The sequence below is a fragment of the Echeneis naucrates genome, chromosome 13 (genome assembly GCF_900963305.1).
Source record: "Echeneis naucrates chromosome 13, fEcheNa1.1, whole genome shotgun sequence".
NCBI classification, from domain to species: domain Eukaryota; kingdom Metazoa; phylum Chordata; class Actinopteri; order Carangiformes; family Echeneidae; genus Echeneis; species Echeneis naucrates.
This window is the reverse complement of record NC_042523.1, coordinates 7,493,465-7,510,607: the sequence shown is the minus strand read 5'-3', so window position 1 is coordinate 7,510,607 and position 17,143 is coordinate 7,493,465. Positions and strand designations below refer to the sequence as shown.

The following is a 17,143-nucleotide window of genomic DNA, read 5'->3' as shown; positions in this document are numbered from 1 at the left end:
GCAGCGCCTCTAATTAAAAGGCAGTTAGTGACTTTACTCCACACCAGCGTGCTGATCCTGTCAAGTAGTAAACAATAGTGTAGTAAAGTCCAGTGCGCGACCTTTATTTCTCCACTAAATTTAGTTTTGGTAAGAAAAACGACAAATGGCAGGGTCAGTGTGTTTTCCATTGTGGGGATGGGTGTGTGGGCAGCGGCCCCCCACCGTCCCACCCAGCGGCTCAAACCACGAGAGGGAGACAGAGCTTTTTCGGCGAAGGCGACTGTCAGTCAAGAAGACCCTCGAATGCATTTACACTTGTGTTTCCATTTCCTTCATTGTTAATAAGATATCTAGAGTGATCGGATAGTCTGGATTAGAAAAGCAGATTTTATTGACTTACTATAAATACGTGTGGCCTACAACATTCCCATTGTTGGAGCGTACAGCGGACTGGAAGTCATGCCTCATACGTAAACATCACCTTTTTCATCTGATTTCATTATTTAAAAAAAAAAAAAAATCTCATCCAACCTGATGAGGTCCAACCCACGCGGAATCGTTTTTGTCTGGCCAGAATGACACGGGCCACGTCCATTTAAAAACCTGGCACACGCATTCCTGCGGAGATGCGAGCCAATGGGCTGAGAGGAGGGCGTAACTGTCCTTACTCGAACAAAGCAGGAGTTTGAAGTTTAGGTTATCAGTGCACAGCTGCCGTGCGATAATGCTGCACCTCGGCGGCCGCAGGCGCGCGATTCCACCCAACTCCCGTTTCATACGCCTGCAACTTTAACGGCTGCACTTGGCCGACGAGGGTGTATGCGCAAAGTTGAACGCGTCTCCTTATTTATTTTATTTTATTTTATTCTTTTTTTTTCCCCTTGCCGGTCCACGCTACAGATGGCTTGGATCACCCCCCCGCGTCTGCACGGGACCGGCGCCGCTGTGATCCTGCTCGCGTTGATTCTGACAGGTGATGCGGTGGAGCAGGTTTTTGACAGCTACGGATTATCGTACGCCCTGAGGTCCGAGCTGACGGAGGACACCATACTGGTAGCCAATAACGGGATCCGCGTGCCTTTCGGGAGATCTGTCTTCATTGATCCCATCAACGATCTGGTCATCCAAGTTCAGCCCGGGGATAGATGCAGCATAACGGTCCTGGACAACGATCCGCTGTCTCAAAGGCCCGGGCACCTCTCACCGAAAAAGTTTCCCTGTGAATTTGGCCCCAACGACGTGAAGTATTCTCACTTCGGCTCCAGGAGTCCCCCGAGGGACAGAGTGAGATTACAGCTCAGGTATGACACCCGAACGGACACTATTATAATCCCTTTTATGATGGAGGTGGAAGTCATTTTCACGCAGCTGGAAGTTCTGACCAAAAATATGCCACTGACTGTTGAGAACCTGCTCGGCACAAGTAACCCCATAGACAGGAGGATTTTAGAATTCACCTTCGACAGAAGCGCACAGCAGTGTAAAATAGCCTCCCTCTCCACTGGCAGTGTGCTCCCCAGGTATGGAAAACTTGTGGATGAGGACAGCCTCGGAACAATGGTGGACTGTGATGAGTTTATTAAAATGAACATCCGTTATCAGCATACTTTCGCTGTGAAGTCACCAAACAGAGATTACATTCCAATGCTTGTGGAGTTACATGACAAGGAGGGCAATTTGGTCAAGCAGGAATTTTTCCAAATTTTAGTCAGGATTAAAGAGGGAGAGGAGAACACGGCCCCAAAACCCAGCTTTGTGGCAATGATGATGATGGAGGTAGATCAGTTTGTCATGACAGCTATAACCACGGATATGCTGGCAGCAGAGGATGTAGAGTCTAATCCTGACGAATTAATTTTCAACATAACATCCCCCCTCTCCTTCGAGGAGGGCTACATAGTGAGCACAGATGATAGGAATTTACCAATCACCTCATTTTACCAGGGAGACCTCAAAGACTTGAAAATAGCCTACAAACCCCCTGCTGTGGATTCAGACACTGAGCGGATTTTCCAGATTGAGTTTGAGGTCGTGGACACAGAAGGGACTGTGTCAGACCCTTTTGCTTTCATGATTGTTGTTAAGCCGATGAACACGTTGGCCCCTGTGGTTACGAGAAATACTGGCCAGTTACTGTATGAGGGTCAGTCCAGGCCTCTGTCGAGTTCGCAGAATCTGGAAATCAGCGATGAGGACAATTTAGACAAAGTCCAAATCACTGTTATTGATGGATTGAGGCATGGTGAGTTAACTGTTCTGGGCTCCAGGAGGAAATTTTTCACCCCTGCTGACCTGGACACTGGAGTAGTCATTTATCAACATGACGGAAGTGACACATACAGTGATAACATTATTTTCAGAATGACAGATGGCACAAATGAGGTGGAGTTTCTGTTTCCTATCACGGTTGTGCCAACGGATGACGAGCCTCCCATAATCAATGCCAACACTGGCTTGGTTTTATTCAAAAACCAAATGATGCCAGTCTCCTCACTTATGCTCAGCGCGGCAGACATCGACTCGGAGGATTCTACAATAAAATTCACACTAGAGCCTCCCTTATCCGCCATTGGGCAGGTGATGCTGCGCCAATCTGAGGCCCCAGAGGACCCTTCCACCTGGAAGTTTAACACAGAGGATGAAATGTATGAGAAAGTAGTGACTGAGTGGCTGCAGCAGGATATTACTGATGGAAAACTGTTTTACAAACACATCGGGCCGCACAGCACCAGCACAGTCATCGATCAGTTTGTGTTTAGAGTTCAAGATGACAATGACCCCCCAAACCAATCAGGCCAGAGCTCATTCATTGTCAAAATTCTGCCCATTGACGACCTCCCGCCTGAACTCTACCCTGGCACGACCCTGCAAATGACTGTGCACGAGTATCAGCTCACTCACTTCCGAAAAAAATTCCTCCGTTATACTGACCTCGACTCGGAGGATCGGGACCTCAAGTACACAGTGATCCAGCCACCGACGGACACAGACGAGAATAGCCCTGTTGCACTGGGAGCACTGGTATTAACTGAAAAGCCCAACACTGAGGTCACGGCTTTCACTCAGGCCCAAATTAACCACCATAAAATTGCTTACAAACCGCCTGATCTCGAGCTCGGAATCACCACGCATGTTTTGCAGTTTAGGTACAACGTGGAGGATGTTTCTGGAAATAGTGTAGAGGGAGTTTTCACTATATTTTTAAAGCCAGTAGACAACAAGCCGCCTCAAATTACCAACTCTGGGTTTACCGTGCTCGAACGCGGCAGGCATATCATATCAAGTGCTGAGCTGGACACGTCAGACACAGACACAGATAGCAAACAGATAATCTTTACGGTCACTCAGCCACCACTGCATGGCCAGATCCAGTTTACATTCAGCGACATGACAAAAGGAGACACTTTCAGCTTGGAGGATATCGCAAATGGCAGAGTTGCATACATACATAATGGGGACGAATCAACAGTTGACTCTGTACAAATAGATGTCAGCGACGGCATCCATGTTGTCCCAATTACAGTAAAGATAAGTGTGAAGCCAATAGATGATGAGATTCCAACCCTCAACCTCCCAGCCGGCACAATTGGCTCATACATAGATGTACTTGAAAACAGCGCGACAGAAATAACGAGCAGTGTCATTCAGGGAAGAGATGAGGACACAGATGACCTTCGTTTGACCTTCATTGTTGAGGACCCGCCATCATTAGGGGAAATCCTGGTGAAAGGTGTCCCATCCAACACATTCACCCAGGCTGATATCATTAACGGCTTTGTGGTCTATGCTCATACTAGCGGAGAGATAGGCTTCACCACAAAAGAGGACTTTTTCAATCTCACTTTGACAGACATGTCGGATGAGTGGACCGTTGGGGGAAATAAGATCACAGGTGTCAGAGTGCATGCAACTATTCTCCCCCTCGACAGCCAGGCTCCAGAGGTCTTTGTAGGGCCACAGTTCACTGTTGTTGAAGGAGAAAAGAATGTCGTTCAAATCCTTCATATAAGCGCTGATGATGTCGACACCCCCAATGACGACCTCCTTTGTACAATCATTGTTCAGCCGACATCAGGGTACGTGGAAAATATCTCCCCAGCCCCGGGCTCAGAGAAGTCCAGGTCTGGGACAGCCATTAGTGCTTTCACCATCAAGGATATCAGACAGAATCACATTTACTATGTTCAAAGCATTCACAAAGGAGTTGAGCCAGTTGAGGACAGGTTTACATTCAGATGCTCTGATGGCATCAATTTCTCTCAAAGGCACTTTTTCCCTATTTCCATAATCCCCTCTAATGATGAAAAGCCAGAGATTTACATGAGAGAGTTTGTAGTTATGGAGGGCATGAACATAGTCATTGACACTCCCATTCTGAATGGTGCTGATGCAGATCTACCCCTCGATCAGCTCACATTTATTATCACTAAACCCCCCAAGCATGGATTTATCCTCAATCAGCTCACCACTGGAACTGTTCCTGTCTTTAACTTCACCTTGGATCAGATCAAGGAAGCGTCCAGCATTGTTTATGAACACGATGACTCGGAGACAACAGAGGACAGCTTTGATATTGTTCTTACAGATGGAAAGTCCAGCGTGGAGAAAACAGTGATCATTATGATAATCCCTGTAGATGATGAAACCCCGAGGATGGCTATCAACGATGGCCTTGAAATTGAGATAGGTGATGTGAAAGTTATAAACAGCAATGTTTTAAAAGCTACTGATCTGGACTCTGAGGATAGCACGCTAACTTATATTATCCGCTATGGGCCCGGCCAGGGATATTTGCAGAGAACAATGCCCTCTGGGATGCTGCAGAATATTACGGTTGGAATGAACTTTACACAAAACGAAGTAGATCAGGATTTAATTGTGTACATCCATAATGGACAAGAGGGGATTCGAGACCTCATCAAATTTGATGTGACAGATGGCCTCAACCCTTTAATTGACAGATACTTCTATGTAACAGTTGGTGGCATCGACATGGTTTTCCCAGATGTGGTGAGTAAAGGCGTGTCCCTCAAAGAGGGTGGCAGGGTCACTCTGACAACAGACCTACTTAGCACTAGCGACCTAAACAGCCCAGATGAACACTTGGTTTTCACAATAACCCGAGCTCCGGTGAGAGGCCACCTGGAGTGTACAGACACACCCGGGATGCCCATCTCATCCTTCACACAGCTCCAGCTGGCGGGCAACAAAATCTACTACATTCACACGGCTGACGATGAAGTGAAAATGGACAGTTTTGAATTTGAGGTGACCGACGGCTATAACCCTGTGTTCCGCACTTTCCGCATCTCAATCACTGGTGTGGACAATAAAAAGCCTGTGGTGACAGTGCATGGCCTGGTGGTGACTGAAGGAGACAACAAACTCATCACCCCTTTTGAGCTAACAGTGGAAGACAGAGACACTGTTGACCGCCTCTTGAAGTTCACAGTCACTCAAATCCCGGTTCATGGTCGCTTGCTCTTTAACAACACTCGGCCTGTCAACTCCTTCACAAAACAGGACCTGAATGAGAACATGATCAGCTACAAGCATGACGGCACAGAGAGTGCAGAGGACAGCTTCTCCTTCACTGTCACTGACGGCACTCACACAGACTTCTTTGTCTTCCCTGACACCGTATTTGAGACTCGAAAGCCCCAAATAATGAAAATTACTGTCCTCCCAGTGGATAATGGGGTGCCACAGATTGTGGTGAATAGGGGTGCGCCAACATTGCGAGTTCTGGAAACTGGTCATCTGGGCTTTGTCATCACCAGCAAGACCCTTAAAGCTGAGGACAGAGACAGCGTTCATAATTCTGTGACCTTTAGGATTACTGTGGCCCCAGAACATGGCTACCTTATCAACCTCGGGAAAGGAAATTCCACTATCACCACTTTCACACAAGGTAAGGAAGCTACTTCTTCCTACTTCTGCTATTTCAAATTCCTTTGTGATTCCGTGTCTTTCTGTCAAATTTCCCGATACTCACACTGAAGACAGCGTTAAATTCTCAGAAGTATTTGAGCCCAGTCTTAAATTTATTTTATATTTATTCACTCAGCTAAATGCGTCCCCCTTCTGAAAAATGCTGAGTTTAAATATGAAGGTTTTCATTTTCACTCTGGAGACTGTCTGTTTACAGAGAAGTATGCCAAAGCCCGAGGCTGACCAGTTTTCAATGTAGCTGTACATTTTTGCATCTGATTTATTTCACTGTGGGAAAAGAACCAATGATGATTTATACATTATTAGAGTAATATTTTCTAACAGAAGACAAAACGCTTGAGACGGGGCGATAAATAAATGTGTAAATGTGTCAGAGGGAGGGAAACTGGGCGCACACAGACCATGGGTTTTGCAAACATTACAGTAGAGAAGTTAGAGCGCAAACAGACTTCGGAGGTGTCCCGGTCAGTGGTAAATATCTCGTTGGCAGCATCCATGTATTCCCTGCTTTTTTTCCACTGTGAGATACTTTCCCCCCAGAGGCCTGTTCAATATTTGAAGACTTCTCACAGGAGTAAACAGATGGTAAATAAAGGCACCATCTCCTGAGCAGTTGTGACTGTGTATTTATTCTCATGCAGCCACATTTGAAGGGAGATGTTTTAAGATCAAATACTGAAGATAGAAAGGGCTGTAAACTGCACCGTACTTTCGATCCTTTAAAGAACCCCAACTAGAGCCAGACTAATAGGGTGGCAAACAGGCCACTGTGATGGAACCTCGATAGTCAAGCTTTTCCTTATATTCAGTGTCATTCAGAAGTCTAATAGATTTACCAGGCAGTTTCTTTTCAGATCCCCGTGAGCAGCATGCATGTTTTATGGACAACTGCAGCTTGTTTCTTAAAATTTGCATCTTTTATGAGTAGGATAGCATGGGCGCTTATGCAGATGTGTGTCTTTTTCAGCTGAAATCAATGACATGGATATCTGCTATGTCCTAAGAGATGGTGACAATTCTACAAACGACATCTTCTATTTTTCCATTGAAGACAATGGTAAGTTATTTACTTTAACATCCCGTCTTGAAGATATCCTCTCACACTGTTGCATTTGAAACAAATCCCTGTGATGCCATACCTTGCAGGTAAAATATTGGATTTTCTTACACTATCACTAGTTTAACGTTGCATGTCTCTTAGAAGACAAAGGAAAAGGCTGAATTTGTTACTTTAGCATAATTTAGCATAAATAAAAAAGCAATAAGTGTGTGCACTGATGAGAGAGAGTTCAAGATCCATAATTCACATGGTTTCATATTTCACAATGCGGAAATGAGAAAAGAGGCTGTGGAGAAGTTAAATATGCAGTTTGTATGTCGTACATATCTAGCAATTTGTATACTTTTGCATATGCCATTGCATGTAACTTACTTTTGTGCCTTTTGTGATCTAGTGGTTTTTTTTCAAGCCGCAATTTGACAGAGCTTCAATGCGTTGTAACCTTTTATCTGAACATTCATGTTAGCCTGACTGTACATTTAGTGGCTTAGTCTCACTTACTCACCACATTTGTCTCCTATGCCTTAGTATCCTGATATCAAAGGTATTGATTGATTCAATTAATATAACAATTAGTGAAAACCTTCCTTCTCCTGTAGATATGTAATCAGGTACAGACTCAGTGAATGGTTTGAGGCACCCATGCCTTTATTGTCGATTAGCAGAAGCAGCGTGCCTGACGGTGTGTCCTTTCTGCTACCCTTCAGCAGTGATAAGCGAGCACAAAGGACCTCTTTTAATAGGGCCCTCCTTTCCCACAAGCACCACGGTGGACCCCCATACACATTTTCTCTTTTCTCAATTTGGGACTAATCTGTGGCTTCAGTGGAATGGAACGCTAACATCATTACAAATAGGTGGATTATGTGTTAATAACTGATGATTAAAATGCAGGGGATAGCTCCTAAATCAGAAGGTGATACCGGATAACAGTTAACTGCGCTGCTGGCAAGTGAAGTGCCAATGCAGTGCTCCTTTGTTGAGTGAGGTTCAGACAGTGCCTTTGTTATTCTCGCTGTTGGCTTATTTGTCATGGATAACTTCAGTTGTCAATATATGTCACTTTCTTTCCCCTTTTCTAGTTTACTTGATGCTTGATAAGATATTTCAATCCCACACTGGGCGATTATCTCACATAACTGGCAACAACATGAAATTCTTTCAGCACGCTGACAATGTTTTACACTCCTTTCAGACTTGATAAGAGACCTCAGTGCACCTTGCTCAATCAAATGGAATTATGTGCTTGAACAAAATGAAACACACCTTTGCAAAAATCACACAAGGTGTTTCTCTACACTGCTGCTCCTTGTGCTTTATCATGGCATCTAAATGGCTCTACAAATTGATGAAGAGTCTCGTTGGATGAGCCACACATACAGACTTGGTATATACTACAGGGAGTGAACATTTTTTAAGTAAGATTTAAGCTGTGCCAGTGGCTGCCCTAAATCCCCAGACGGAGCCTCCAGCTCTTTGAACAGTTGTGTTGGAGAGGAGCTGAATGGTGTACACTGGCACACAGCTGCACTCTGTCATGTTCAGCAGTGGAAAACATTTTCCTTCGTGGTTCAAGTTCATTGGGAAATTTACCAACTACAATTTTTTTTTAGGGTAAAAAGTTATTCTTCATGTTGTAGCTGCTCATGTGGGATTTAAGGAGTTTTGTGCAAACAGCTGTGACAGACTGTGATAAGATGTATTTTAAATATGTATACGGCTGTTGGCTGAAGATCGACAACAACTGAATGCGTGGGTTTATTTATGTATTCATAGTGGTGGATATTGTTTTTGTAATGCACAAAAATGAAAAAGATATTTAAAATTCTTAGTAGGTTTGGCTATTGCAGTTTATCATCAAACTTAATTTTCTTCCTTCTCAAGTGATGGAAAGCAATGCTAATGTTCACTTTTGCTCATATCGTGTTTTAATGCTAACCAGCTAACATGTTTTGTAACTTTTCAAGATGAATGAATATGAACTCACTTTAGTTTCCAATCTGAGCTCCTGAAGACATAAGACAGGATGTTATAAAATAATAGTGGTTGAACCTCTTTTGCCTGCCTAACCCACTAACAAAAGTAGTAAACCTACAATTCTCTTTTGAAATATAACTTATTCTGTTTATTCTGATATTCATTCATTTAATTGTAAAATATCAATCACAATCACTTTTTTCTTTTGCTTCTTTAGTTCAACTAAAGCCCAAAGACATTTAGATTTTTTTTTTTTAATGAAATTAAAGCAAAAGTAGTGGCAGATCAAAGGAGCTGATAATAACAGAATTTTCCTGATTTTTGCATGAGAAATACTTTTCTGAGTTTATTGCTCTTTCTTTAATCTTCTGTCAGTCAATGAAACAGTTTTTCAAGCAGAATGGCCCTCAGTGGAGCATGTCTACACACGTCCAGCTTAATATATTGATCTGCTCCAAATTTTACAGTCATGGATGTCAGCGCCATAAATATAACATTCTTTAAAATTATACTGATGCATGAGTCTTCTGAAAATGATGAAAGTGTTGAAAAAGGCCCAACCTTCCAGAGTTCAGGAAGGTGATTGGAAAAAAAAAAAAAAAAATCCTGGATCTGCTACTTTCAGCTGCACCAAAATGTAGGCTCCCCTGATCCATCACTTCACTGAGTTTTGTGCAGATCGGCTCAGACACGACGAGCCGAACCCTGCTGATGGACAAACAAACAGCGGTGAAAACGTTACTTCCCTTGGAGGAGGTGATAAATCATAACGGCACTGGGTGTCTGTTGCCTCTGCTCCTGGAGAAGTTCACTTCACTGTGATCAGTGGACTGCATAACTGATTATCGGATTTCTGATGGCTCCATGGTCAATACAAACATAAAGCAACTTACAACTTCCACTTATTGCAGTGATAGGGAAACAATTTACTCTCTCACGGTTTTTATTCACAAAGGCGGAATGAATGGAAAATACCAAGCCTCTCATTAGGCCCTTTCCAAGTACTTATCGCAATTTGACACCTGACAGCAACATTGTTCAAGCTGTCGAAGCTCAGATCATCGTTTCTGTGATAAATGGATTGTCTTGGTACAAAGCACAGTTTTGGCTTCATGAGCTGCCATGAATTTATCTTGGCACAGATGCATCTGCTGTTTCGTGCGTTACTTTAACAGTCAGTGGTGTGAATCTAGATTTAAATCTGTGGCACAGAATGTGAAAATTAGCCGTTACAATGACCTTTGTTTTTTTCTTTTTTTTTACCCACCATGACATTTGGTTTTTTAAGAACTCCTAAAAAGGATATTAAATTCTGAGGTAATTGTTCTGTTTAGCTCAATAAACTGTGGTTATGTAATTGAGACCTAATGAGAAGTTGCTGTTTCATTCAATTAACTTGGCTACATAAAGACACCGGATGGGTGTTTCACTACAAATAACAACATGGAAACTTGGCCACAACCCAAAATGCCTATCACTTTTAATTTGTGTGTGTTACAGCTTCTTAATATGTGACCGAAACCCAGCTACTTTTGACCCGGTGGTGGTCAGAACTTCAGAATAAAACTCAAATTACGTCAAAATTATAGTTCAGCTCGTTTGTCACAGCTGAGTAACCATGGGTAATTTGGAGAGAGTGTGCCATTCACCTTCAATGTCTCCAGTTTCTTTTCCATTTCAGAGAGCTGCCACCGTGTGCATTTATTGCTGTGTTGAAGGTGCTTTCTCCCTAAGGGAGATGACAGAGCTTATTTTCTCAGAGCCCATTGTGTGTCTTGCTATTTGTCAAGCTTGTCAAAGCTTTGAATGAATAATAACAATGGGCTGAAATTACACATATTAATTTGCGGGTGTCTACTTTCTGTTTTGGAGAAATATCACACCTGGGTTGCGGATTCATCAACAGAAAAATGGACCAGAAACATCTTGTTTAGAGCAAGATTGTTATCTGTTATCTTGTTTATTTATCTGTGTGTGTGTGTGTGTGTGTGTGTGTGTGTGTTTATGCATGAATGTGTGTCTCTGGGGAGGGGGCTGCTCCTGTCACTCTAAGTCAGTTAATTGCCATTTTTCCGCTGATTCCAGTCCTGCTCTTGTCTCCTGAGGATTCAAGTGCATTCAGGTGGGCTTACCTGAGCACACAAGCCCTGGCATTCCCAGGCAGTTGTTTGTGGAACTGAATCTCTGTCTGCCTCCAGCCAGTCAGTCACTATGAGGGATGCTTCCTACTGACAGACACAGTGCAGTGCCCTTTGTTTTTCATTTCAGGCACTCACTACCACCCAAAAATGTTTTCCCCTTTTTCTGAGGTACAAAGAGATCTCAAAAGATAATTGATTGCTCATTTTTTAAAAATGCTCTTCTCCTGGAGGTTAGAATGCAGAGGTATTAAAAATCTTCCCTTGGGTATCTATTTTGACTGGTGGGACTTGTTTAGTATGTAAAGTGCACTGAAAATGTAGCTCAAACAATTTCATCTCGTCTTATTATCTCAGTGATACATTGAAAATGTAAATCAATAATTCAGATTTGTATTGGAATGGGTCTGCAGTGTCTAATGCTGTTTCTGACTGCAACATTTTTTTTCTGACACAGCAGTCCTGGATGTGAAAAGAGAAATGTTTCTCCTCTCCACTTCACAATGCACGTCCGTAGTGTCCACCTCCACAAGTGTGTTTTGTTTCTTTCTTACGTTTTGTGCAAGTTCACGTTACTGTGACTACTTCGAGATAATAAATCCTTGAAACGATTTTGGCCTGCTGCACCCTCTGCCGTATAGATCATCCACATCCTCTGTGTTAGCAGTGTGTAATCACTTGTGACACTGAGTGCATACTTGAATCCATCCCCTTGTCTCCCCCTCATGTCTAATCCCAGGTTAGACAGGATGATCTTCTTTTTCTACCATAGCGTGCTGGAGTGCAGCAAAAGTAAAAGAGAACAAGCGCCAACATGCATTTGCAAGGTTTGTGTAGATTTAGCGTATGCTATAATATCCTTATCACAGTGCAGGTGATGACTCGGCAGTTTCACTGTGTGTTTCTATCCTGTTATTAATGAAACTGTCTCTTCTAGTCTCTTATCTTAGCACCTAAGGTATGAATCATCACATGCATGAAATACACTGTAAGCTTTGGAAAATTATATAGCTGGCCCAGTTGTGTTTTACAGATTTTAGGTTTCTCTCCACAGTCCATCTGTGCTGCAGCTAACAAAATATCAGCTCATCAATTTACTTTTACGGAAAAAATATTTTGTGATAAAACATCTGGGACTTGATTACACAGCTATTTCTCAATAACAGCTGCTTCACTTGAGGGATGAAAACTGAATTACAACAAGGATTTAGGCTAATCGTTTTTGATGGAGAGTGATTTGCTCTCATCTCTTATGTCCCCCTCAGTCACTAGCTTTGAGTTATAATGCTCCTCTGCATTGCATTTAGATTTGAAACATTTATTACCCAGAACGAGTCGTCTCTATTGAACACAACATAATGAGGTATAACTGAAAACTTATTTTCTTTGATGTTTGTGTGGAGAGCACAGATTACCAATATAGAAATATATCTGGATGGTGCTGCACTGACTAACCAGACAATGTGAGCTCACTGGTGAGGGTATGAAACATTTATTGTGACCTGAGTTAGTGTAATTCCTCTCATAAAAAGATTAAAAAGCCATTAACAGTGTTGTTCATTCTGCAATGTAAATAAGACAAAACCCGTTGATGGGAGTTTTCACTGCTTTATCCGAAATTAGGCATTGAATTAGCCAGTCAAGGTTTTTCTCCTTCTCCTTGGCTTTTGTTGGCTCATTTGTTGTTTAGCATGTTAGATTCCTTCTTTTCATCTATTGCAGTCTTTTTTTTTTTCTCTCTTTGGATAACATGTAAACAACACATTTAGTCAGAAAATTTCCTTGAGCTGAGAATGGGTGAGAAACGTGGCAGCTAATTCTCATATATTTTTTTATGCTGGTATTACTGTACCTGTATGTGACCTGGAAGTTAGATTAAACCTGTATGCAGCTTTAATGACCCTTTTGCCCTGACATGGCCTAATTTTCCCAGAGGAGAACAGAATGGACACCCTGCTGGAAGATGCTGTTCCTCTTTCCTAGTATTCTGCCAAAGTAGTTGCAGGGAGCCGAGGTTACCAAAGCAAAGACAAATTCCCAAAAGTATAGAAACTCCAGGCCCAGGCTTGTTCCCCTGGATGATGACATGTGTCGTCATTCCTGCCTTAGGATGTCAGTGTAGCAGAACTGAGGTTGTTCAAGCTCTGACTCTGTAGAAAATCTCTTTTTGTAGACAGCATGCAGGTTGAAGTTTGTGTTTTCAACACAGTCGTGACTCCCAGAAAACCTGATGAATCCATTACACTTGTTCATAAGGGGCGATGTGTGAAGATGAAAAATATGTCAAATTTGGTGTGTTTCTCATGGGAGCCCACCATTTGTATTTTCTTTGATTTTTGGCCACACAATATCACACATGAGATTGTGTTTTGACAAATCTGATGGTCCCCGAAAACTGCAGGAACTCTGCCACAGCTGCTGCGACATCTTTTTTTTTCTTTTTTCTTTTTTTTTTCCACAGTAGCAGTAGCTTTCTTTCAATTTAGCAAAATCACTCTTGATAATTTGTTTTTGGCCCCTGAATCCCAGCACTGGGCTGGAACTGCTCCTTTCAGCCCTGCTGCCTCGTAAGCGTCTGACAGCTGGGCATAGGCTGTAGTGTCACAGCTCTCTCCAGCTGAGCCGGGATTTCAGGATCGGAGCCCAGTGCAGGATACACCTCCTTTGTATGAGTGTTTCATGCACCAACATTCACACATGAGAGCATCCACCATCAATCCATCTTAGGGCCAGCTGCCTGATTCTGCAATCAAGAGATGAAGCTGGCACCAGTAAGATGGTGCATCAAGATGCACGGTATCAACCGCAGTTTAATTGATATCTGCTTTGTCTTTGATTTCAGGCTGTTGTCTCTTTTGATTAGAGTGCCATGATGTAGGCCAGGAAAACACCAGTGCCTTTCATTTTGATATTATCGGCGGTTCCTTCTGCCAAGAAAATATATACAGCTGAGGGGATTGGAAAATGGTGCGCAGTTTGAAGCAAACTCTCTGGAGAAGGTTTTCATTTTATACACACCCCATGAACACGGTAGGAGCCTGTCTTGGGAGTAGCAGGGCTCTCATCACATAAAAGGTGCTGATGAAACCCTTCAGGGATTCTGTGTGTGCGGATCAAGCTCCCTCTCACCACCACCTCTACCACCTGCTTCCCTCCATAAGGGGAGACTGATAGACAGGATATGAGAATTCATCTAGTTGAGAAATGGGAGGGAAGAGCAGTGAGAGGAGATGAAAGATTGAAGTGCTCTGTTGGTCTCAGTATTGATGGGGGCAAGGCATCAAGCTGCTTCCCGTCGCCTGTAGCGATGGCTTGAATGTGCTGATGTGCAGTTCTCTCTAAACAGTGCCTGTGTTGACAAGTTGTGAGGGCTCAAATGTAGTAGGTGAACCCCTTAGGCAGCCAACCTCATAAACATATGAATAGAAATAACTTTGATTCTTGCTATGGTTCTGATTGGGAGAAAAATAAATATATACATAAGAGTGGAAGAGTATGCATCCCACCACGGCACATTTCTAAAAATATGACAGCCCAAACTGTGTGGTGATTTAAGTCAGAGAACTTTTTTTTCCGTGTTCCCCTTTAAGCATCTACAGTACATTTCTGAAAAGTAAACTTTTAACAAGAGGCTAAAACAAAAAAGAGGTATCATGAAGCGACTTGTAAAGCCAGTGCAACCAAGTCATATTTTATGTTAAAGCGGAGACATCATGCTGTAAATCAATCTTTTATCTGGAGACAGTTTGTAACAGCGTGGCAAGCAAATAACTATCCAAACCAGCCTCGGCTTTGTAGCTGTTTCCCTTTCAACCTGCACATTGGGACTTTTTTTTTTTTCATTATCACTGTTGTGTGGTTACGATTAGTTTTATACTTGATTGTTTTTGCCCCATGTAGCATTGTGGGATATTAAAAAACACAGCCAGGGAAATGTCTTGAGCCCAAGTCAACCCTTCTCCCATGAAGAATAATAAGAAATGTCTTTCTATCTGAAATTAACTAGACCTTGCCTGTGCTTATCTTAGGTTTTCAGGACATGGACTCAGAGTGATGAGTTACATATTAGCAGACAAATGGGGAGCGGGGAAACAAAGAAAGGCCGCAGGGTGCAGGTCTAGACGACTGCACACACTGATAGAGATGATACATACATTTTTTTTATCCCCCCAAGTTATTGGCTGAAGAAATGACAATTACCACCAATTTGTTCTGTACTACTTTAAAGGTTATCATTGGTCAGTGAGTCATATGCAATAATTGTATTTCAGCACATTAGGTATCATTAAGGAGACAGAGCTACTGGGACCTACTGGGGCCTCATGAAACCTCTGGGATGTTCAGCTAAAAGATTTAATTTGCACTTAACTTACCTTCTGAAGAGAGTTGATCATTTCTGAAAGGGCATTCAGCATGTGAAATGTCACACATTGAAGCTGGAGGCAATGCAAATTCCACATGCCTCTCATGTTTATCTCCACCGACATTTAGCTTTTGTCCTTCAGATCTAATAGTTTTCAGTGTCAATGAAATACTCATCTCATCTTATTGCTTCCATCCTCGAGGGACCGAGTGCTGTGCTCCTGAAACCAGGAGATTCCTCTTTGTGTGTTGCCTCTGAACACAATTGTGTCTGACAGCCTTTTAAAACTCATGGAGTTTACTTGGTGGATTGTTCATGACACATATGTTGGTTGTTATTCTTGACTATCTCTATCACTGTGCTTCGGCCTGTGAGCGCTGCTGTTCTCTCATGTGGTCATCGTTTGCCATATTCAATTATTTTGCCAACTCCATTTTACTTTTTGATTGTTTTGTATTAGATCAAGCAGCTTAATTCTATAAAAGAATAAAGTAGATTATAATGATGAATAGCCCATCCTGCACTGTATCGTCATAGGCTCCTCTCTCTGAAACTTTAAGCTGCACTGAGCTGCTTGAACCTTAGTTCTTCCAGTCATTATTTTTAATAGCCCTGGAGGGAGATTTGGTTTGCAGCCAGGTCACTAATCTAGTCAATAGTCCCTGCTAGTCTATATTAAAAAGGAAAGATATGTAACTTCTACCAAGAAGCAACTTCCAGTGGTAAGTTAGGTGTTATGCACCCAAATTTGACAAACTATATAAACTTTGTAATTTTAAAATCACCAGCAAATATACTGTTCTTATCAAAACAAATAATAATGGAGTTATTGAAATAGTGACGTCGTATACAACGATGAGACCATTTCACCAGTGTGGTGTATATTTAGAATCTAAACATATTGGCAATAGTTTACATAAATGATAATGGCATATGTTGCAATAAGTTTGGACTTGAGTAAAAGTAAGATATATAGTAAATGCACAGGACATAAAAGTATCTTTAAACAAAGTATAGAGCCGTAATCTCTATTTAGTGCTAGGAATATGAATAGATGTGTTATGGATCACAAAATTCATTACCTTGCACCACTCTAAGTTTACACCAGCATTTATTTTAGGTTTTTACATGATAATGCACATTTTCACATTATCTATCCACAGGCAGTTTTTGTGGTGATTCAAATCCATGGAAAAATATTTGCAGTTTGAGCGTCAGGTAAAAATTTGCAAGCCTCCGTAAATCTTCTTCTAAAATACCTGAACGGGGTTTGTTCCATGTAGACTCAGACTAATCTGCAGTCCAATGTTGGAGGGAGGAGACAATAACAACACTAAATCCTCAGATATTTTCTCCCTTCCTTTCTTGAATGCAGACTTGCAAGCTTATCTTAAGCATGCAGGTTTGCACAGTTCTACTTAAAAGCTCTTTTTCACCAGTCATAAACAAAGGAGCAAGTGTCATTTAACACTTCTTTAGGAATTACCATTTCAGCTTTTCAGGCAGCATTTTCCTCTCGGGCAAAAGCCTTACTACATGTGAGGATTTGCAAGTAACAACTGTGAAAATGCAGCCGAAACATGCTTTTATAAATGAAACCGGCCCTGTGAACAGCCTTGACAAACACCCGACTCTATTAGTATGGAGCTCATGGGTCTGTGGGACTGGGAT

The 17,143-nt window shown here is 42.2% G+C and overlaps 1 protein-coding gene across 3 annotated transcripts in view; it reads left to right on the top strand.

Annotated features, from left to right (window-relative positions):
• Positions 1–704: 704 nt before the first annotated feature.
• frem2b (FRAS1 related extracellular matrix 2b) overlaps positions 705–17,143 on the top strand; it is a 49,996-nt gene continuing 33,557 nt past the window's right edge. For all 3 annotated transcript variants that reach the window (XM_029517285.1, XM_029517284.1, XM_029517286.1), the window contains exons 1-2: positions 705–5,893; positions 6,902–6,991. In XM_029517285.1, the coding sequence (XP_029373145.1) occupies positions 802–5,893; positions 6,902–6,991 (5,182 nt within the window). In that variant the 5' untranslated portion in view covers positions 705–801. The remainder of the gene's footprint in view (positions 5,894–6,901; positions 6,992–17,143) is intronic.